Here is a 23,104-nt window from a genome sequence, read left to right as displayed (position 1 = left end):
CAGACAGCATCCTGGTGAAGAGGGGGCCACAAGCAGGCATGACACCCTCCGTCGTAACACACCCCCCCCCCCAGCCAAGTGAATGGTCTGACAGCCAGTTTCATTTGAAAATTCCAATTAGAACATTCTTTGGGAAGGTGAGGATTTCTTAAATAGGACATACCACTTTTAAAAGAAAAATGCAAAAAAAAATAAGACAGGTGGAAGATTCCCTTATCCAAAATGCTTGGGCCCAGAAGTGCTTCGGATTTCAGATCTTTTCTGATTTTGTAATATTGCATATGCATAAGATACCTTGGGCTTGGGATGCAAGTATCAGCATGAAATCCACTCATGTTTCATGTATGCCTTATACACATAACCTGAAGGTAACTGTATACAGTATTTTGAATAATTTTGTGCATGAAAAAAAAGTTTCATGATGTGGGATTTTCCACTTATGGCAATAAGTCAGCACTCAGAAAGACTTGGATTTGGGAATATTTTGGATTTTTGAATTGGGGATGCTCAACTTGTGTGTGTTGCAGAAAGTTTGAGAACTGTAGGGAAGCATGGAGAGAAAAAAATCATCTGAGAGCTCACCATCACCAATTCTTTTTCTTTTGATTTTTTAAAAATGCATAAATACTACCCATGCATTTTGTTCTGTAATGGTCAGCCAGATGTGGCCACAGGAGGACACGGGAGAGGAAAACAGAAGTTTGTGTTACTCATAGGCCCTGGAAACGGGAAGCGCCTGCCATTCCCGGCCACGTATGGGCGCTTCAGGGAGGTCAAGAGTCAGAGAAGAAGTGGGGGGGGGGGCGGGGAGACCCCGCCAGGACCTTTAGTGGGGCTTCCTGGGGACAGCAGGGCAGGGTGAGCGACTTAGGATGGGTTAATCTGCAAAACCAATCTTGATGGGCGCTAAACTACAGAGGTGGCTCCTGGTTGTCTGGCCCCTGACTCTGGGATCATGAAGGACGAGGAATGCTGTCCCTTGGGGTACCCCAGGGGAGGTGTGGCTCTTATGTATCTAAGGCATGCTCCAGCTGAGCCCTTTGCCCTGGGAGGGACAGTCTCTCCCCAGCCAGAAAGGTTTTTAAGATGTCCAGACTTCCTAATATAGAGAAAATAAAAACTGTGAAGAATGCATGTTACTCTACTTCTTCCATCCTCACCCGAGTCTCCCATGGAAAGCCAATGTGATACCCGTGTGAGCCTTTCTTATTTTTGTCCCCAGGGCTTATCTCCAGTGACCTTTACAGAGACGAAGGCTCGGGCCTCCACTGGTCCTGGCTACCATGGGGGAGGGCTGCTGGGGGACCCTCAGGGTCAGGCAGGAGGTGGGCCTCCCTAGCCCTTGAATACGTGCAAGCCAAGCATATGTCCCTGCCCCCCAAAAGGCGCAGATCCTTGGATGGATGCTTCAGTGGTTGGCACCAAGTCCTGCTGAGTTGGGAGGGGAGAAGCTGAAGAGCCGCGTCCCTTCCTGATGGCACTTGTGCTGTACCTATTTCTGCACCAGGGCCCGCTGGTGGCCCCGGCCAACGGCAGACTCGGTCTAAAGTGGGCAGGAGGCATGTGGTTCCTTTAGGTGTTCGGCTGGCTAGGCCTGCGGGGCTGAGCCAGGTGGGCCTCACCTAAACCCTGTTTCCCCCACATCCCCCCATCCCCCTGGGCTCCCCACCTCTGGTTCCCCTGAGCCCTCGGCCACTCAATCTGCAGAAACAGCTCATTCAGTCCTGCAGCCCAGTCTCAGCCAGAGATGCTCGGTGCTGTGGTCCTTCTGTCCTGTTTCTGTGGCCGCCCGTGGGGCAGCAGGGAGCTGCAGGTGCTGGCTTGGGGGACTGGGGAGAGAAGGATGGGGCGGGGTGAGATCTGGGGTGATTTTCCACAAAATAAGGTCTGAAACGATATTCCTGACCTCCGTGAGGGTTCCGTTCCTCCAGCGCTTCCCCCTCCTGCCTGAGTTCTGTCATTCTCTCTGCATTGAAGTGGCTTTTCTTCTCTTCTCCCTGATGGGTGGGTGGGGGACAGAGGAGGACAATCTATAGTAAGATAAAAGCACATATGCCCTGCTTTTTTTCACCTATGACAGGAGCATTTTCCCATGCCTTCTTTTTGGAAAATGCGATTGTGCATGACGATAATATATTTTACAAATTATATACCCTCCTGTTTTTAATGATCCCCCTATTTTTGGATGTTTCATTTGCTTATGGTTTTTACCTTTATTGATAACTGTTGTGAATTTTCTCATCTGTAAGTCTTTGACCCCCCTCCTATGTTACTAACACTGGAAATCCCATGTTTTATTCTTTGGAACGCCTCTCAGTATCAAGAGCACAAATGGTTTCACAGATGGTATTTAATATGAACTTCACTCAAGGTCTAGATCAGCTTGCACTGGGGCCCTCAAAAATCTGTCTCTTTAATATTAAGCCATATGAAATGACAAGGGTGTGCCAAATCCAATTAGCATCTATCACGAGCTACTCTCTATAAAAAGGCATTTCACATTTTGTTATATTCCAGTTCTGAAATCCTATTAGCAGCAAACATTAAGGTCCTAGAGAAGCAAACACAAGCAATAATTTTTAAAAACACTTTGCAACGTATCCTGCATACTTATTTATAGCTACAGCACCTGAGTCCCCTGCTCTGAGGATGTCCCTTCAAGGGGACTGTGTAACAGATCCAAGGCCACACTTTATGTCACACTCACCCTTGTGTGCAAAGCACAGTATCAGGTCCATGTGGATGGCCACACATAATTACATGTGAGACAGCCATGTTCCAATGATGCCAGCATCAGTGCTGATTCGTGAAGAGAAATAGATCACCAAGACAGCGGCAGGACCGGGGCTGGGGCTCAGTGGTGGAGCGCTGGCCCAGCATGTGTGAGGCACTGGGTTCGATCCTGGTACCACATAAATATAAAAACAAGTTTAAAAAAAAGGTTTTGTGTCCATCTACAAATAAAAAAATAAAAAGACAGAGGGGACCGGTACCCCAAAGCTGCCTGACTACTACCTGGACTTCACAATTGCCTTGACGCAGAGTGAACCTGGGTGGGATCCCGCTGTCTGCCCAGCCTGGGGCCAGAGTCCCTGGTGGGATACGAGTCACTTTTGCCTGGGTTCCATCTACTTCTCATTCCCATGAGAGGACCTGGAGCTGGGCCCAGTCTTTGGGCGTGGCCTGCAGACAGCATCATTTTGATCTGAGGGGCAAAGGGACTGGTGATATTCAATCTAGAGGCGATTTACCATTTTTAAAATCATTGCTTGTTTGAGGAAATACTTTCCACATATTTGCTCTGCAGATTCCCCCCCGCCCCCACTGTGTGTGTGTGTGTGTGTGTGTGTGTGTGTGTGTGTATAGGCTATTTTAAGGCTTTTATTATCTTTTATGTTATATAATTTTATTTTGCAACTATTCCTTCTCCCGAACGTGCCTGGATACAGTGATGTGTTAAACCGTTTCTGGTCTATTCTGAGGGGCTCAGAAATGGCCTCTCGGGTCACCTTTCTGGTGTGCAGGTTGGCTTGTGTGTGCTCCAGAGGTGCCCGTCATCCCTCTCTGCTTCCTCCTCCCACGAGCAGACTCCGTGCTGGAGAAGGCCATCTAATTCTCAGGGGATCTCTGCCCTTAACTTGGCCGTGGCTATTTTAGCCAGAGTCCAGATGAGTCACTTAGACTTTCTGCCATGAGTAGTTGGAACTGGTGACTGGGTTGAGTCTGTTCCCTGTGGGCGTTTCTCCTTTCCCTGAAGTCTCTAGCCTGTTGGTCTCCTGGGTCATGTTCTCCTTGAATAGCCAAGTAAATCATCTCAAGTCCACATGGAGACAAATACTATGTGTTCAACCAAACTGTATTTCCTTTCCCTTTGGGGCAGACAGAGAGACCACATTCCCCAGCTTCCCTTAAAGCTAAGATGGGTGGAGGGTAGAAGTGAGGCAAGTCCCTTCCAAGCCTGGTACCTAAAGACACAGAATTCCCCAGTTTGCTTGCTCTCTCTCCTCCACGTGTCAGAGAGGACGTGGCCATGTAGAGAAGGGACCCTCCTGACCCACATTGGGTGGAGCATTGACTGCATGAAACTAGAGATTCCAGGGTTTGCCCTATACAAACTGGAAAAATGATTCGTATCCCACCTCCTGGGATGGTTCACAAGCCTTTAGAAACATTTCTTGAAATTTCCAAAGAAGAGAACGAGGACTCTGGTCTTCCTAGACCTCTTCCTATTCCTGCTGAATTCTTACCGCCTTTTGTGATTGCTGTCCATACTTTACCCTCCCCTCTCCCCCTGTCCCATAAGCACCTCTCTTCTCCCACCCTAAGACTATCACATGCCACAGTCTCTTCACTGAAAACCGAGACAACAGAGCAAGACATCACAGCAGGCAAAAGGGGACAGTTTACAGACACCCAGTAGACAAGGGCAACTGGGGCCCACCACGGAGGCATGGGTGACAGTGCTGATGCTGCCGTCCATGTTTGCCAGACTTGAACCATGAAGTCAATAGATGGCTGCTGGTGGGAGCCAGGTGCCTCTCTGTTTGGAGTGGGAAGTTACAGAAGAGAAGGAGTCTGGGGTGACCCATGTGGTGACGGGTTAGAGTTGGAGACACCATCATGAACCAGAGTTGATCTTGACATGTAGATGGTTACCCGTGGAACTATTCATACATATGCATAAATATTTCTTTGCTCTCTCAGCTGAGAAGGTCTAAAAGTCATGACACCAACACAGCAGCAAACACATCTAATGCCCAGTTCTTTTTTTTTTTTCAAATTGGTGCATTATAATTATATGCAAAAATGGAATCGTGTCTCCTGTTTGCACATGCACATAACAAACTGACCCATTTCATTCCCTTTACCATCCCCCACCCCAGTTTTTTTAATATTTATTTTTTAGTTGTAGTTGGACACAACACCTTTTATTTTATTTATTTATTTTCATGTGGTGCTAAGGATCGAATCCAGGGCCTCGAACATGCCAGGCAAGCGCTCTACCACTGAGCCACAGCCCCAGCCCCCTACCCCAGTTCTTGGTGTCTAATACCAAAATTTCCAGTAAAAGAAACCAGGGCTGATTCTAGGACTGGGGCTGGAAAGGTACAAGGTGAGCCTGAAGTATTTTATAGTCTATGAAAGCCAAAGGTGCTAAAATAAAATAAAACCAAAACCTACCCTGGTGGGGGTGTGTCAAAGGGGTACTGGAGTCAACTGAAAGGGTTCCCAATGGCCAAAGCTGGAACACTTTAAGTAATAAAATGAAGTAGAACAGAGTATCCATATTTATTGGTCCTCACTGATATAAATAAGTGGTCAAATAAATAAAGGGGAAAATAGACACATCCTCAGTGCAGAATGATTCTCCTTCCAGCTCTGCCCGGGGAACCTTGCCTGGCCATTACCAGAAGTGACCATTAGGGAGCACCCCAGCAGAAGACCAGCCCCACCTCCTCCACAGCCCCCCAGCCCTCCCCGAATGCATGGGGAGGATCTCTTTGAGCAGTTGGATTTTTAAAGTGTATCCTGCCATTCTTATTTTGAGTTCAGCTTCTGCACAAAGAATCCCCTAACAGGGCCCTGAGCTTCCCTGTCTCCCCTCTTCTCTGCTCCCACAAGCCGCACGTATGGGGTGGGGTTAGAGCTTGTGACGTGGTGACCTGAGGAAGCCGTGGGCTGGGGGTTCGCAGCCTGGGGAGGGGTGGCTTTAGGAACGGTGGAGGGCTTTTAAACTATTTTTTTCTATTTTGAACTATGATTTCTTTGAATTTGGTGAGAAGGGGAAGAGATTTCAGTGTTTGCCAATCTGCGACCTTGAAACTCGTCTGCTCTCCAAACTAGGAAATCGGTGATTTCCTCTTTCTTGCCTCCTTAATAGCATTTCCCTCGTCCCGTCACGAGCCAAATGCATCTTGCAAGAACCATGTATACAGTTTGGTCATTGAGTTTCTCAGAGCAGAGTGGCATCTGTGCAAGTTTTCCCAATTTAAAAGTTATTTTTTTCCTGCCTCTGGTTCTTGAAAAATTCTTTAATTTTCTGCTTTATAAATAATCTATCAAACAAGTCCACCAAAGTCCACACTTCTTGGTTCAATTTTGCTATTTGTCCATGGGACCTCAAAGACACCTGTGCAGGGGTGTGGGCACCATGTGCCTTGTGCTGGAGTTCAAGGCCACACCCTGGAGGAGGGGGCTCCTGCGCTCAAATGTGCCTTGGAGGTCACCCAACTTATTTTCTGAACACTGCTGGGAAAGAAACTTCTGTTTTTCTCACAAGTGATTCAGATCCTGTAAGTCTTGGTTGTGTGCTTGTTATTTGGAATTTGTATAAATCGTTCAGGGGCAGGCAGAGGAAGTCACATTTATCAGCCACCTGCCACCTGCCTGCTCTTTAGCTCCACACCCTTTATCTCATTTTTCTGACCACCTTGAGAGGGAGGAATTGCTGGCCCCATCTCATAAATGAGAAGCCTGAGTCCAGGAGAGCACATGGCCTGCTGGTGTTTGGGCCGCTCCATATGAGACTGTCCTTCCGAGGGCGGAGGGTGAGGCTCAGGCCCAGGAAAGAGATTGGGGATTCCAGCAGGTGGAAGAAGATGCAAGACACAGGTGAGGTAGTAGACATGATTTATTCAGAGGTGGCCACAGCCTCCAGCCTCCAGCCTCAACCCCTAGCCAGTTTCATTTTGCCCCAGTCAGTTCCATTCAGCCCTCCCAAGTCTTTTCCACAGATTCTTTTTATATGCAGGCCAAACAAGGCTCACTGCCAACAGGTTACATAAGTGGGCTCATGCTCAGCAGCAAATGTTTGTGACCTTGAGTACATATACTGAATCAGAGTGTTTCTGACCTTCAGTGCACACTGACTGTAATGTAACTGATTCATGGCCTTGGCTTCACACTGAAAACAGAGCAGCCCACCGGAAGCCTTGGCGAGGGAGCCTAACTGTACGCTATAAAACTATAACATCTTGGGCCTGTCCCAACAGGCAGATGCAGGATTCAGACCCAAGGGCAATGTCCATCTCTTTAGAATATGCCACGTTGAAAAGTGCAGGTAGTTAAACACTATGGAAATTATGTTGATGTATCCAAAGCTAGTCCCACATTTGGACAAGCACAAAACAGGTTTGAATCCTGATTATTTCAGAGCTGTTCTGCTTTGGGTTCCCTGGTGAACCTTGCTGATGCTGACTGCTGGTTGAGGTCCTGCCCTGTGCCAGGCACCAGACCTGAATCATCCATATGCCTATAAGGAAGTTCTGGCTTTCTGGAAAACGGCTGGGAGTTTTTGCAAATGCATAGGGTCTGTTTGGAATCCTCTGACTTCAAATGTGGCATTCATAAAAGTCCTTTTGGAAAAGCCAGAAAACATACCTCAGAGAGATAGGATATCTTCGCCCAGAGTGGCTGGGACTAGAGATAAATGGAGACGGCGGAGCTGCTGCTGGGGAGGCTGCCCTGTTCAGGTCTGCAGGCAGGACTTACCACGGCTCCAATACACATCTCCAGGGGGTCATAGAGGTAAACAGTCATGGGTTTACGACCTCTGCCTCCTCTACACATACACATTTAAGTAGAAAGCTCTACAATGAGAAACAGGAGGGATTTAGACACTTTTAAACATGTATTGCTGGGGGACAATGGAAATGTTCCGTAGATAGATAGTGGTGATGGTGGTCCAGCCAAGTGACTGCACTCCATGTCACTGAACTGGTCACCAAAAATGGTTAAAACTGGAAATTTTATGTGACATGTATTTTACCAAAATTTTTTAAAAAGCATGCAATTAAAAAAAAAATCTAGTGATGGGTAATGATTCTCCCATGCACCAGCAGGGAGGCTCATGAGTCATGTGATAGATAAAATTCCTCTGTTGAAAAATGAATTTTTGGCAAATGTATTTTGACTTTTAAAAGCCCACAGGAATGTGTGCCAGTTATGTTTGTTTAAATGCCGCGTCCTTTTACAACAGGGACGTAAGCACCCTGGAATTTTGGTATGAGGGTAGGAGTTCCCAGAACCAGTCCTGGGCAGATGCTCGGGGCCCACTGGGGTGCGTTGAAGAAAAAAAAAAGTATGGAGGACAGTGGGATCCATGGGAGGCAGGGCAAGGAGCTGAGGGCCAGGCCTTGACCCTTCCTGGAGAGTAAGGAGCAGGGAGGGTGGAGGGTGGAGGAAGTGGAGTTGGAACTCTTGCCCAGCCGCTGAGGAGCTGGGCCGCAGGACGAGCCATCAGCCGGGTGGGAGGGAAGGACTGGAAAGGTGGTGTGGAATCCCCCACGGAAGCCTGTGCAGGATGACGAGCCTCAAGACAGATGGTGGGGGACATTCTCTCCTGGGCCCCCCGGCCGCTCCCCAATCCCTCCTTACGCCAGGGTCAGCAGGTGCCACCAGGCTCCGTTTCCACACAGGACTTTCTCTCATCCGCTGATGTTTTTTAGGTGCTCACTGCTAAGCAGAACAAAACCTTTTCTTTTTCAATGATTGGATATAATGATTAAATACTAATTTGAGATGGGGAGCTATTAGCTGGGAAAATAGCAATTATCATGTAATTTAAACACTGCTTTATATGTGACACGTTCTTTGTTGGAAATTTGGACAGTTCGGGAGTTTTTGAAATTTTTATCAGTGTGTGACAAGCATATAATAGTAAGATTTATTCTTATATCTTCATACATGCACCCAATATAACAATATGCTTTGGCCAAAACCATTCTCTGATATTTCCCCTTCCCCTTTTCCTCCCTTGGACCATCTCCTCTCCTCTACTGATTTCCCTGAGATCCCCCCACACCCTTTCCCCCTTTACCTCTCTAGTTTCACATATGAGAGAAAACATACAAGTTCTGCTTATTTCTCTCATCATTCTCAAGTTCCATCCATTTTCCTGCAAGTGGCATAATTTCATTCTTCTTTATGGCTGAATAAAACTCCGTGGTGTATCTGTACCACATTTTCCTTAGTCACCCATGGACAGACACTAGGCTGGTTCCACAGTACAGCTACTGTGAACTGTGCTGCTTGAGACGTGGGTATGCATGGATCACTGCAGTGGGCTGACTTTAACTCTTTAGGATAAATACCAGGAGGGGCATGGCTGGGTCATATGGGGGTTCCATTTCTAGTCTTTTCAGGAAACTCCATAATGATTTCCATAGTGGTTGTGCAGATTTACTATCCCACCAACAGTGTGAAATTTTTTGCTTCCTCCCATATTTTCTCCAGCGTTTGTTATTATTGTTCTCTGGATCACTACCGTTCTATCTAGAGGGAGATAAATCTTAGGGTGGTTTTGATTCACATTTCCTTAATTATTAAAGATATTTCTAGGCAATTTGTGTTTTTTCAATAAATATCTATTTAGTTCATTTGCCCACTTATTGATTGGACTATTTGGTTTATTTGTTGGTGAGTTGGTTTTTTTTAAGGATATCCTGGCTACTAATCCCCTGTCAGACAGCAGCTGGCAAGGATCTTCCGTTCTGTAGGCTCCCCCTTCTCACTCTTGTTTCCTTTGCTGTGTAGAAACTTTTAAAACTTGATGCCATCCCATTATTAACTCCTGGTATTGCTTCCTGAACTCCGGAGTCCTATTGCGGAAGTTCTTGTCTGTGCCCCAGTGTTAGAGTATTGAGCCTGTGTTTTCAAAAGTTTTAAAAAGAAAAAAAAATCCATAATCACATCAACCAGAAAAAGCTTTAAAAAATATTTTGGTGGGTTTTGTTTGTTTTGCGGTGCTGGGGATTGAACTCGGGGCCTTGTGCAGGCTTGGCAAGCGCTCCACCTCTGAGCTACAGCCCAGTCCCTATTTTGGTATTCTTAAAAATTTGGCATCACTCCCAAAGTAGTTTAATAAAAATTTTATTGGTTCTTTTTAGTTATACGACAGTAGACTATATTTTGACATATCCTGCATCCATGGAGTATGACTTCCTATTTTCGTGGCTGTACATGATGTGGAGTCACACTGGTGTGTATTCATATATGAACCTAGGAAAGCTGTCTGATTCATTCCACTGACTTTCCTGTTACTATCCCTTCTCCCTTCCCTCCATTCTTGTTCATCTAATCCACTAAACTTCTATTCTCCCCTCCGGCACCCCACGCCCCCACATTGTGTGTTACCGTCTGCATTCAGAGAGAGCATTCGGCCTTTGGTTTTGGGGACTGGCTGATCACTTAGCATGATAGTCTCCAGTTCCATCCATTTACTAGAAAATACCATAAATTCTTTATGGCTGAGCCATATTCCATTGGGTATAGACCACAGTTTCTTTATCCATTCATCTGTTGAAGGGCTCCTAGGTTGGTTCCACAGCTTGGCTAGCGTGAATTAAGCTGCTATAAACATTGATGTGGCTGTGTCACTGTACTATGCTGATTTTAAGTCCTTTGGGTAGAAGCTGAGGAGTGGGATAACTGGGTCAAGTGGTGGTTCCATTCCAAGTTTTCTGAGGAATCTCCATACCACTTCCCAGTATGGAATTTCAGTTTTGATTTGTATTTCTCTAATTGCTGGAGATGTTGAACGTTTTTTCATGTATTTTATTTTATTTTTTTACCATTTGTAATTTTTCTGTGAAATGCCTGTTCAGTTCCTTTACCCATTTATTTATTGGGTTATTTATATGTTTATTTTAGTGTTAAGTGTTTTCAGTTCTTTGTATATCCTGGGGACTAATCTGAGGTGCAGGTGGTAAAGATTTTCTCCCATCTGTAGGCAAACTATTCATGTTCTTGTTTCTTTTGCTGTGAAGAAGCTTTTTAGTTTGATACAATCCCATTTATTGACTTTTTCGTATTTCTTTAGTTGTAGTGGACACAATACCTTTATTTTATTCATTCACATGGGGTGCTGAGAATCAAACCCAGCACCTCACACATGCTAGGTGGGCACTCTACCACTGAGCCACAACTCCAGTCCCCCACTTATTGATTCTTGGTTTTACTTCTTGCGCTTTAGGAGTCTTGTTGAGGAATTCGGTTCCTAAGCCAACATGATGGAGAGTAGGGCCTCCATTTTCTTCTCAGGATCTCTAGTCTAATGCCAAGGTCCTTGATCCACTTTGAGTTGAGTTTTGTGCAGGGTGAGATATAGGGGTTCCATTTCAATCTACTACGTATGGCTCTGCAGTTTTCCCAGCACTATTTGTTGAGGATATCTTTTCTCCAAGTGTATGTTTATGTCTCTTCTGTCTAGTATAACTGTATTTATGTGGGTTTGTCTCTTTCTTCTATTCTGTTCCACTGGTGTTCAATTCTGGTTTTGTGCCAATACCATGCTGTTTTTATCACTATAGCTCTGTAGTATAATTTAAGGTCTGGGATTGTGATGCCTCCTACATTACTTTTCTCATTAAGGATTGTTTTGACTATTCTGGACCTCTTATTTTTCCAAATGAATTTCATAACTGCTTCTTCCACTTCTGTGAAGAATGCCATTGGAATTTTAATAGGAATTGCATTAAATCTGTATACTGCTTTTGCTAGTAAGGCCATTTTGACATATTAATTCTGCCTATCCAAGAACATGGGAGGTCTTTTCTACAGTTTTCTTCAATTTCTATCTTTAGTTGTAGTTTTCACTGTAGAGGACTTTTGCTTCTTTTGTTAGATTGATTCCCAAGTATTATTATTATTATTATTTGCAGTTGTTGCAAATGGGGTAGTTTTGATTTTTCTTTCAGCTCACTCATCATTGGTGTATAGGTGTGCAATTGGTTTATGGGTGTTTTATATCTTGCTACTTTGATGAATTCGTTTATGAGTTCAAAATGCTTTTTGGTGGAGTTTTTTGGGTCTTCTAAATATTGAATCATGTCATTGGCTAATGGGGATAGTTTGAGCTCTTTCTATTTATATTCCTTAACTTCTTTCTTCTGTCTCATTGCTCTGGCTAGGGTTTCAAGGACTACGTGGAATAGAAGTGGTGAGAGAGGGCATCCCTGACTTGTTCCAGTTTTTAGAGAGAATGCTTTCAATTTTTTTTCCATTTAGAATGATGTTGGCCTTGGGCATAGATAGTTTTTACAATGTTGAGGTATGTTCCTACTATCCCTAGTTTCTCTCACGTTTTAAACATGAATGGATGCTGAATTTTGTCAAATGCTTTTTCTGCATCTATTGAGATAATCATGTGGTTCTTGTCTTTAAGTCTATTGATGTGATGGATTACATTTATTGATTTCTGTATGTTGAACCAATCTTGCATCCCTGGAATGAACCCCACTTAATCATGGTGCACTATATATTTTTATATATTTTTGTATGATATTTGTCAAAATTTTATTGAGAATTCTTGCATCTGTGTTCATGAAGGATATTGGTCTGAAGTTTTCTTTCCTTGATGTGCCTTTGTCTGGTTTTGGTATCAGGGTCATACTAGATTCATAGGATGAGTTTGGAAGGGTTCCCTCCTTTTCTATTTCATGGGATAATTTGAGGAGGATTGGTGTAAGTTCCTCTTTGAAGTTGGGGTATAACTTAGCTGAGAATCTATCTGATCCTCTGCTTTTCTTTGTTGGTCGGCTTTTGATGGAATCTTCAATATCACTGCTTGAAATTGATCTGTTTAAATTTTCTGTGTCCTGTTTCAATTTGGGTAGGCCATATGTCTCTAGAAATTTGTCGATGTCATAATGATTCTCTGTTGGAGTACAGATTTTCAAAGTAGTTTCTGATTATCATCTATATTTCACTAGTGTCTGCAGTGATATTTCCCTTTTCATCACGAATTTTAGTGATTTTTCTCTCTTTGTTAGCTTGGCTGAGGGTTTATTGATTTTATTTATTTTTGCAAAGAACCAATTTTTTTGTCTATTTTTTGAATTTTTTGTTTCAATATCATTGATTTTAGCTGGTTTTTAATTATTTCCTGTCTTTTACTGCTTTTAGTGTTGATTTGTTGTTCTTTTCCTAGGGCTTTGAGATGTACTGTTAGATCATTTATTTGGTGGCTTCAGTCTGTGGATATGTTTGCCTAAGAGGTGATTCTCCTGGAGACAGCATAGGGTTGGGTCTTGTTTTAAATCGAATCTGCCAGGCTACAGCTTTTGATTGGTGAGTCTGGAGGCCACTGGCTTTCAATGCTATTATTAAAATATGATTCTTATTCCCTGTCATTTTGATTTATTTCTGGTGTTTAATTTGAATTAGTTTCACCTTTGACTGACTATTCTTCTAGTGTAGTTCCTCCCTTTGCTGGTCTTCACTTTTATTTTTCATCTCTTCTTCATGAAATATTTTATTATGTTTTCCACAGTAGACTTATATACAGTACTTTTCACACATGTGTCACAAATTTTTTTTTAACTCATCAAAGGATCTTTAAAATACAAAGTCACTGACTATATAGGAGCATACCTAATACCAATCTTATCTTTGAAATTTTAATCCTATTTTCAAATGAAATATTTCAAACAGAAAATTACTACAATATATATTCTGATTATTAAATTTCTAAAGATGGGACAGGTCAAAGAATACATTTTTGGGGGGTACCGGGGATTGAACTCAGGGGCTCAACCACTGAGCCACATCCCCAGCCCTATTTTATATTGAACTTAGCAACTCAGCGAGACCCTATCTCTTAGTGCCTCACTGTTGCTGAGGCTGGCTTTGAATTCACAATCCTCCTGCCTCAGCCTCCTGAGCCCTGGGATTACAAGTGTGCGCCACCATGCCCAGCTACATTTTTCTTTTAAAATAAAAATTTTAAATTATTTTTGAATAATCATGGAAAGGGTTCAAAACCAAAGTGATCTAAAATGTTGACACAGGCAAGACTTATCTCCATCCTTGTTCCCATAACCTTATTTCTCCTTGTTCGCTTTGCCTAACTATTGTTCTTAGTTTCTTATTTTCCCTTCCTGTGTTTCTTCTCATTCTTACAAAAAAGGGGAAAATTTTTAATATTATGTTCCATGCACTGCATTTTTGCCTTATGATATTTATATCATGGCAATCTGAGCTTATAAAAATACTCTCCTTTTGGCTCAGCGGTAGAGCACTTGCCTAGCATGTGTGAGGCACTGGGTTAGATTCTCAGCACCATATATAAATAAATAAAATAAGGGCCCATCAATGTCTAAAAAAATATTTTTAAAAAAATCACTCTCCTTTTGTCTTCCTGGTTGCGTACTATTCTGCTGTGTGGATATACTACAGTTCATACCACTAGGTTCCCTGAGTTGTTTTCTTATCTTTGGCTATTACAAATAGGGCTGTGATAAATTGTTTTTTTGTTTGTTTGTTTGCTTGTTCGTTTTGGGTACTAGAGATTAAACTCAGGGGCACTTAACCATTGAGTCACATCCCCAGCTCTTTTTTAAAGTTTTGTGACCGGGTCTCACTAAGCTGCTGAAACTGACCTCAAACTTGCAATCCTCCTGTCTCAGCCTCCCAAGTTGCTGGGATGACAGGTGTGTGCCACCACGCCCACCTAAGCAAGAACCCTTTGCAGGGCCCCTGTCCTCATCAACAGTTTAGCTTTAAACTGTTTTATAAAAATTTTGAGCCCATCGGAAGTGTAGTGACTCATTGATGAAGTTTTAATAAAAGGGCAGAAAAAAGGTACCTGAGGAATTATGCAGTAAATGCAAAGGAAGCTTCTTCCTGGTGTCCAGGCACCATCTTTTTGTTTTCTCTTTATTGCCACATGTGTCATTCCTGGCTAATTTCATATCTTTCACTGCAACAGAAGGATGTGATCATTGTTACTGCTCACAGTGCCTTAGCACATCAGTTTTTGGGTGTTGAAATGGTATTTTTCCTTGCTTCTGTACATTTCCCGAACACCATCATTTCATGCCGCTTCCGTCATCGCTCACGTGCCTACGTCATCTTGCCCCCAGGGAATTCTGGCTTCCAGTAAGGCTCTCAATGAGGGATACTGTGCTGGGTAAAGGCTGGTCGGATCCAGGGTAAGCAGGAAAATACAGGCAGTAGTTTCTTCATCATATTACCTTAAACTTCTGGAATTGTCTAACGTAAATGCAGAACCACCTTCCAGCCCTGTCTTGACCTTGGACTATGACGACTGCATTCCTGACTGGTGACCTCCCTCGACATGGGCCGCATCCCGCCTTCCACATGTGGTCACCAGTGGGGAGGATGGTGAGGGCCAAGGGCAGTGAGGGGATCATGGTCCATCAGTGAATGCCGGTTCCTGGTCTGGTGTGACTTCACATGTCACCTGGAGGCAAGGACACCAACTGGAAAGGTGGGCTGTGGAGCAGTGGTCTTAAGTGCCTTCTGCAGACAGAGAGGGATGTCACCCCAAGGGCGGCCGGCACGGGGCACGCGACCAGCAGAAGGCTCGGGGAGCCTTCCTGAGTGTCAGTGTGGGGGTGCTGCCACCCCTCACCCTCAGGCGCTCAGAGGCAGTGCCAGCTGGAATGCTGGGGGAGAGCGGAGTTCAAGTCCAAGGGCCCAGAGCTCTGAACTTGTCCGACATCACAGTCACCCAAAACCAGCATAGGAGCTCCATTCTGGCCAGTAAAAGCTATGAACTCATGGAGTTGCCTTCTTGGAACAGGCTGGCCACAGAATCCCAGGGCCACCCCAGAGCCGAGTCTCTGGCATCGGGCTGCCCTTACACGAGGGGGTGAAGTGAGCAAAGGCCCTGTGGGGAGAACAGCCCTGGCCAGTGGCAGGGTTTAGACAGTGATGGTGCCGAGTGGAGAGCTTCTGGAACCAGGCGGGGGTATCTGCCCAGACCACTCAGCAGCCCCACAGCCCAAGGACCAGGGGAGAGTTAGAAGTAAAATGTGAAGAATTCACTCTAAAGAAGGGGTAGGAGACCCTGTGTGTGTGTATACACATGTGTGCACACGCCTGCGTGCAAAGGGCCAGAGAGGGACTATTTCAGGTTCTGCAGGCTGCACCGTCCCTGGCAGACACTCCATTCCACCGTGGAGAGGGGAAGCAGCCCCAGGTCGTATATAAACATGGGCATGGTCACGTGCTAAGAAAACTATTTACAGAAACAGGCAACAGACTGAATTTGGCTCCTGCTTGCAGTCTGTGAAACTCTGCTGTCCATCACGCGGCAGAGGGACCGGGACAGAGGTTGTCCTTGCATGGTCCGAAGGTGGTAACGCTGGGATTACAAGATTCAATGATCAGTGCTTTCGTTGTTGGTTGTCCATGGCCAGAGTCACTTCTCCAGAGCTTGTCATTCTGTCCTACCACCAGCCATTCTGTCCATCTCCCTTTGGCCTTGCCAAGCACACGTTTTATCCAGTTTGGGATTTCTGCCAATCTGATGGGCGAGTGGTAGCTCCGTATGGCTTACCCAGCATGCTTTGAGGGGACGGAACCTCCATTTTCTTGTCTGTAAATCCCCGGCCCCCAGCTGTTTTCCTGTTGGACTTTCCTTCCTGATTTACGAAGTCGTATTTGTTGGATACAGGTCCATAGAAGCCAGCCAGGTCAAGGTGTGGTGTGAAGGTCTGTGAGACTGAGAGCCAGGCCAGTGGCACTGTCCAGCAGGCAACTGGAAATACAGACAAGGAACCCAACCGGGAGTCTGGGACTGGAGAAATAAACTTGGAAATAATCCGTAGAGATACGCATAACAATGAGATGGAGAGATCACCTAGGAAAAGAGCAATAGAGGAGAGGTGGTAAGAAGGGAGCCCGGGAGCTTCCCAGCATTTAGAAGTTGAGGACAAGAAGATTACCAGACAGACAACAGACGAACGGACAAGGAGCTTCAGGTAAAGCAGGGAAGAAAGCAAAGGGCACAGAGAAAATGCTTCAGGGAGAGAGGAGACTGTCCAGTGCTTTTAGAGACTGAGGGAGAGGAGACATTTTGTTGGGAACTCGTCACTGGGCTTGGCGACATGAGACTGTTGGTGACCTTGTCAGGCATAGTGGCAGTGCAATGGCAGGAACGCATGCCTCATCTCCCAGAAAGGACTCCCGGTGGCTGCTGGGCTGAGGGTGAAGTCAACGTCTGAGGTCACAAATGGGAAGATCTTCCAGAGCAGCCGTGTGCTTTCCGTGCGCCGTATATAGCTGGCCAGCCATGGGCAAAGCAAGACAGAAGGACACTCAGCCAGAGCTGTTGTCCTGCCCCACAAGCACAAAGGGGTCAGTTGAGGACCCAGGGCTGATGGGCCAAGGAGGAGTGAAGACAAGAGGAGAGTCCCTCACAGCCCGTAAAGGTAAGGCCATGCCCTGGAGGTAGAGGTGTGGCCAAAGCTGCCTTTGTTAGCTGCTTAGGAACTTGTGCAAGAAACCGCCCAGTCTCTTCTGAGGGATTTCCACACAGGCTTGGTGTTCTGTAGCTCAACAAAAGCAAGCACAAGGAGCCTGGCAAACGTTTCGTAAATTTTATTCTTGGGTTTACAACAGTTCAAGATGACAGAAGCCCATTACCGACTGGTAGGCCACACCACACAGACAGCATAAGGCAAGAGAGCCCTGTGACCAGACCCACTAAACGACTCCGTTGGCGACCTCATGGAGAGTCTGTGCTGTGGGATTTTTTTTTTTTAATGTCTCCCAGAAGATACATTACCACACGTTTTTATTTAATTAGGTTCTGAGAAACTTGACTTTTGAAAAAAATGGTTGGTGGGCAAGAATAGAAAAAATTACTTAAAAATGTTTAAATAAAGTGCTCAATAAATCAGTGAAAGAAGAATTTTGGAAAACAGGAGTTTTTATATGGTATAAAAATAAATACTGTTAATTTACATTACATAAGGCTGAAAATAAATTATTTTATGGATAAATTTAAAAAATCATCTTACTGGTTACATACTTACATGAAAGCTTTCAAAAGATGGTAGTAATTTTTTTTTTTTTTAAAGAGAGAGTGTGGGGGGAGAGAGAGAGAGAGAGAGAGAGAATTTTTAATATTTATGTTTTAGTTCTCGGCGGACACAACATCTTTGTTGGTATGTGGTGCTGAGGATCGAACCTGGGCCGCACGCATGCCAGGGGAGTGCGCTACCGCTTGAGCCACATCCCCAGCCCGACGGTAGTAATTTTTAAAGGAATTTGTATCCTTTATAATCTGTTAATCTGTGACTGATCTTCCCATTTTCATGCCCTCCCCATTACATGCCTTTTAGACATTTTGCTGGTCTAACCAAGGTTGCATTACAAAAGCAAATGGAGACAAGCTCAGTTCAGTCCTCCTAATTACCACCACCCCTGGCAAACAGCAAGCTCTGGGGAGGGTGGTGGCAATTTGATATTCTATGAAATAAGTCATTGCTCTTCATTCTGAAGCTCCTGTTATAAATGTTTTCGTGGTTTGAGTTCTTTGATCTTGGGAATATGGGGGATAGAGCTAGCCGTGCTCACCCTCAGACGCATCGCACCACCATCACCGTCTGATGTGAACAATGTGCACTACTCCATTGGACTTTGGCAAACCTTGTTTCTCCAATTGGCTTCTTTGTAGTTAATCAGGTGGGTTCTCCTGGGGTGCACAGGGCTATGGATGTGTCCCAGAAAGTGCACTGACCTGGAATTCAGGGAGGTGACAGCTGGTCACTTAGCAGTGTCTGACCTAGGTCACAGGTCTGGTTGTGAGGACTGGGCGGCCCATCTTTAAAAGTGCTTTGGAATACAGAATGCACCAGATAAAGTTGTTAGCTCAACCTTAAAAACTGTGGCCTGCTCTCCAATTTTTTTCCCTAGGTTAAAAAAAAATCAATAGAATTAATTGATAAATGTAATTGTATATGAATCATAGAGCCCAAATGTAAATAATTTACAAATGCTTTACAATAAAATCAAAGATATTATCCATGGATTTAAAAAAATTAATCCATGGATTTTTTAAAAATAAAAATCTTTGCAGCTAAATATTCATCAACTTAAATTTAATCATTCTTTCTTTTATAAGAATGTTCACTATATGATATCATAACTCTCCAAGGGAGAAATTCCATAATTAGTTCAGTTCTCTGCCTTAAAACCTTCATTATAAGACAGAAGAATGGAATAATTAAAGTTTAAAAATAAGCAAAAATATATACCTCTAAACCACATCCCCCTTATTTTAAAGAGCTTAACAAGAATATTTCCCCAATATATTTTTAAACAACCTACTATTTATATAATAATGCTAACTCACAACTTAAGCCACGATGATCAAAGTTATGTGCCTTTTTATTCCCTCAGCAGTTTAATAATTTAATTATTAAATAATGGTCTTGAGAGACTGCACTGCAGTTAAAGCCCAAACTGTATGTGAAATAAAAATGCTCATCTACTGAATAACTAAGGTGCTGGCTAAGTGGTTAGACCATAGCTGAGAGTTTTAAAAAAATACTGGAACAATACAGCAGTGTCCCTAAGGTCCCTGTGGAAATAAGCCCGTGCTGACAGGTGCATGGGGGCTCGAGTGCTTGGTGAGCAACCCAGCTTCCCCTCGAGCCTCCCGAAAAGGGCAAAGGAACCCCTTACCATCCTGAATCTATATCAGGATTATATTAAATAATATCTCTCGTTTTGAAATAAGAAGAAACCACTAATTACAATGTAGGTAACAAATATTGAATTCAGCAGCAAAGTGTGGGATCAAATGACAGGAGCCTCAATAAACTGTGCTGAAGGACACCTCTATACCCAAGGCTCAAGAGCACTGTGATCTTGACGGTCGACTACTGGCACAGGAGTTCATCAAAAGCTTCTCTCATTTCTCTCTCTCTCACACAACTGCTCATGCCATCTTGTGTCTACAGATGCAGCTCAAGTTATCTTCCATTTTTCACTGTTTTCTGAGAAAGATCAACAAATCAGTGATCAAAATGGCCAACTGCTCTCACGAAAGACCTCTCAAGAGCATTCCTTGTTTAGAGGGGAGCCTGCCAAGAGCTTGCAGAGTTGAAATTAAATTAGTGTTGGCACAGGGTCATTTCAGATGCAGGTAAAAGCAAATTTATCTTATGCTCAGAAGAACATATTTAGGTCAGTTTAGGAGCAGGTAATTGGTAAATTTATCCTCAGCTAGCACAGAGGCGGGCATAATTCAGATGATTAAAAGCCTGGTGGGTGCCCTTCGATTCACGGTATGCTTTGAAGTACAACACATCCGCCAGACAGAGGCAGAGCTAGGGCTGTTCCCTCTGACTTTGCCTTACAACTTAAACAGTAATAAAAGTACATTTCTGCTATGTCTGTGGTTTCAAAATTATTCATTGTAAACATTCTATAATATATATATATATATATATATATATATATACACACACATATATATTCTTTCCTATTTAATTAATTTCAGAGCTTGAGTTTGTATCTAGGTCTATGTCAAATTATTTATTCTACAAAAAGCAGCACAAATACTGTTCATTCTGGTTTCAGGACAAATTCCTTAAAAAAAAATTAAGGCCATTTAATTGAATCAGGGCCAACTGAAGATTACCCTGGCAGAAGTCAAACTAGTGACGTAAGAGTTTTGGAAAAGAGCCAGAAGTGGTCATCTTGGGTGCTCCTCCTGGGTGACTTGAGAGCAGCAGGTAGGATTTATTAGTCTCCGACATCGCCATCTCGGTCCCCGATGAGCCACAGGAAATGGAAACTCAGGGCTAACAGAGCTGTGCCCAGCAGGTCGCCCAGCGCCGTCAGGTAGGGGATGGAGAAGCTGTCCGGGTCCTTCCCCTTCCTCCAGAAGCGGTGCACCATCCAGTCGGCGATCCACAGCAAGGTGAACACCTGGGGGAGATGCAGAGGTGACTCCCCTGCCCGGACACCCCACCCCAACAGGCTCGGAGCCCAGGCCGAGGGCCTTGAGAGGAACATTAGGTGTCCTGAAAGGAAGAGATAATTAACCAACAGGATATTTTTCTTTCAGAAGGAAGAACAGCATGTGTGTCCACAGCTCTTCACATTTTCTTAATCTTTCACGTGTCCTCTCACTTCAGCCAACCTTCCGTCACCGCGATGGTCACGGTTTTAATAACATCAGACAATCTCTAAACCACTATTAGGTTTCAATTTTTTTTCTCTAGAAGAAGGACTAAGACATGAAGAGAATAAAAGTTAAAATAAGAAATTATCCCAGGCATACCAACGGAGATGAAGACGGAAAGCTGACCATGTATGAATGATCAGAGGTCACTTGTGGCTTGAGAAGGACAACTTCAGCGCCAGGGTAAGAACTGCGACCAGGAGGTGAGAGCTCGGAGTGACACACGTGGCGATGAGTATTCTACAGGGCCATGCAGGTGCCAAGGTGATACGTGTGAGTACCTTCTAGAATATCAGACCTATGGAACGCTGTGGGGGGCACTGAATTTGGGGACCACATCAGTGTTTTTTCTTTGATCCATTTAGAGAAGGAGGATTCTCTATCTTCAAAACCCTGAGGCAGTAAAAGGAACCCAGGATGGGGATGGTTGTGGACCAGATGGCCAGGGCAGCCCGGGGCGCTTTCCCTGCTGCACTCCTTCCTCCAGCACTTACTACCGGGCCACAGTCAAGCTTCTTCACCTTCCTGTTTCTCCAAATGCACATTAGGAATGACAATGGCACCGAAGTCATGAAAATGTTGTAAAGATTAAATAGTAGACTAAATAATTTGGTGCCTGAGACAATAAATTTTGAGTAAATTAACAGTATCCATATCATTACTACTTTTGTCCCTGCAGCCTTGAGAACACCTGGTGTGTCAGCAGGAAGGCCACCCTAGGTCATGCACTATCTTGGCAAATAGATGGCCATGGAGTGAGGCATCTGCCTTAGGTCCCAAATGCCGAGTGCTGTAAGTTCAGCTCTGACACCTTTACCACAGAGTAGCCGACCCAGGGGGAGACAGGCACCAGCTCCAAATGAGTGGACTTCAGATGCCCTGCACATCTGTGCTTTAACCCCACTGTCTTTTGCATGAGGCTGAGCTTCACTAGTGTTTCCCTGGCAAGGGCTGCTTTGTAGTCATGAAAAGTTTCATCAAGCCACTCTGGGAGTTAAAGGGCATGGAATATTAAAAAGAACCCTGAACTTGGACATTATCAGATTTGGATTTGATTCTCAGTTTTTTCTTTGGGCAGTTTCTTACCACTCTCAAATTTCTCATTTGAAAAAAACAAACACAATAGGACCTAATATCTGCTCAATTGACTTTGGAACCATCAACAAGGGCCTTGGTTTTGGGGATGCAGAGTAAGGGGAAACGGCAGAGTAATGTCACATCCAAGAGTGCAAGAGAATAAAGATAGAATAAAGAAAGGAGGAAAATTCACCATCAAATTAACACAAATCATTAAAAAAAAACCCAATCAGAAGTCTTGGACCTAACAACTTCAATGAAATGAAACATACATGAGAACTCCCCTAATGGATTAGAGCAGGCAGAAGAAAGAATTTCTGAACTTGAGATGGGTCTTATGAATTAACCCAGTCACAACAAAAAGAAATGAAGAATGAAGAAAGCCTGCAAGACTTGCAGAACACAATTAAGCAAACAAATATCCCATAAGGTAAAGAAAAGGGGAAAGCTATGGAAAGCCAAAAACTTTCCAAATCTTCAAAGAGATACAGACATCTAGATTCAAGCAGCTCAAAGGACCCCATCTAGATTCAACTAAAATAGACCTTCACCAAAATGCACATGATAGTAAAAATGTCAGAGCACAAGAAAAGATCAAGAGAAAAACATCAAATTATGTGTATGGGAAGCTCCAGTAGACCTAAAGCAGATTCTCAGCGGAATCTTACAGGCCAGAATACAGTGGGATAAAACATTTAAAATACTGGCGGAGGGGAGGTGCTAACCAAGAATACTATTCCCAGAAAAACTATTCTTCAAAACTGAAGAAGAAATAGAGCAGAAACTGAAGGATTTAATCACCACCAGACCCGACCTACAAGAAATACTTAAGGACGTACTACATTAGAAATGAAAGAATAACTGCCATCATGAACACATGAATGCATAAAATTCTGTAGAAGACAAAAGAGAACCAAACTTCTGCATTATAGAAAACTATCAGATCACATAAATAAAGATAGAAGAGATAGAGAAGAACAAAAACTCTACAGAGCAAGCAGAATATAATTAACAAACTGACAGGAAGAAGTTTATACTTTCATTTGTATAAACTTTCAAGTTCATACAATGAAAGTCTGAATG

At 43.9% G+C, this 23,104-nt stretch overlaps 1 protein-coding gene across 1 annotated transcript in view; it reads right to left on the bottom strand.

The window, feature by feature from the left end:
* Nucleotides 1-20,398: 20,398 nt before the first annotated feature.
* Slc41a2 (solute carrier family 41 member 2) overlaps nucleotides 20,399-23,104 on the bottom strand; it is a 117,099-nt gene continuing 114,393 nt past the window's right edge. Inside the window, exon 11 of the mRNA XM_077798718.1 lies at nucleotides 20,399-20,688. Within this exon, the coding sequence (XP_077654844.1) occupies nucleotides 20,503-20,688 (186 nt within the window). The 3' untranslated portion in view covers nucleotides 20,399-20,502. The remainder of the gene's footprint in view (nucleotides 20,689-23,104) is intronic.

Source organism: Urocitellus parryii, chromosome 5, assembly GCF_045843805.1.
Source record: "Urocitellus parryii isolate mUroPar1 chromosome 5, mUroPar1.hap1, whole genome shotgun sequence".
Lineage (NCBI taxonomy): Eukaryota > Metazoa > Chordata > Mammalia > Rodentia > Sciuridae > Urocitellus > Urocitellus parryii.
This window is presented reverse-complemented; position numbering and strand designations above follow the sequence as displayed.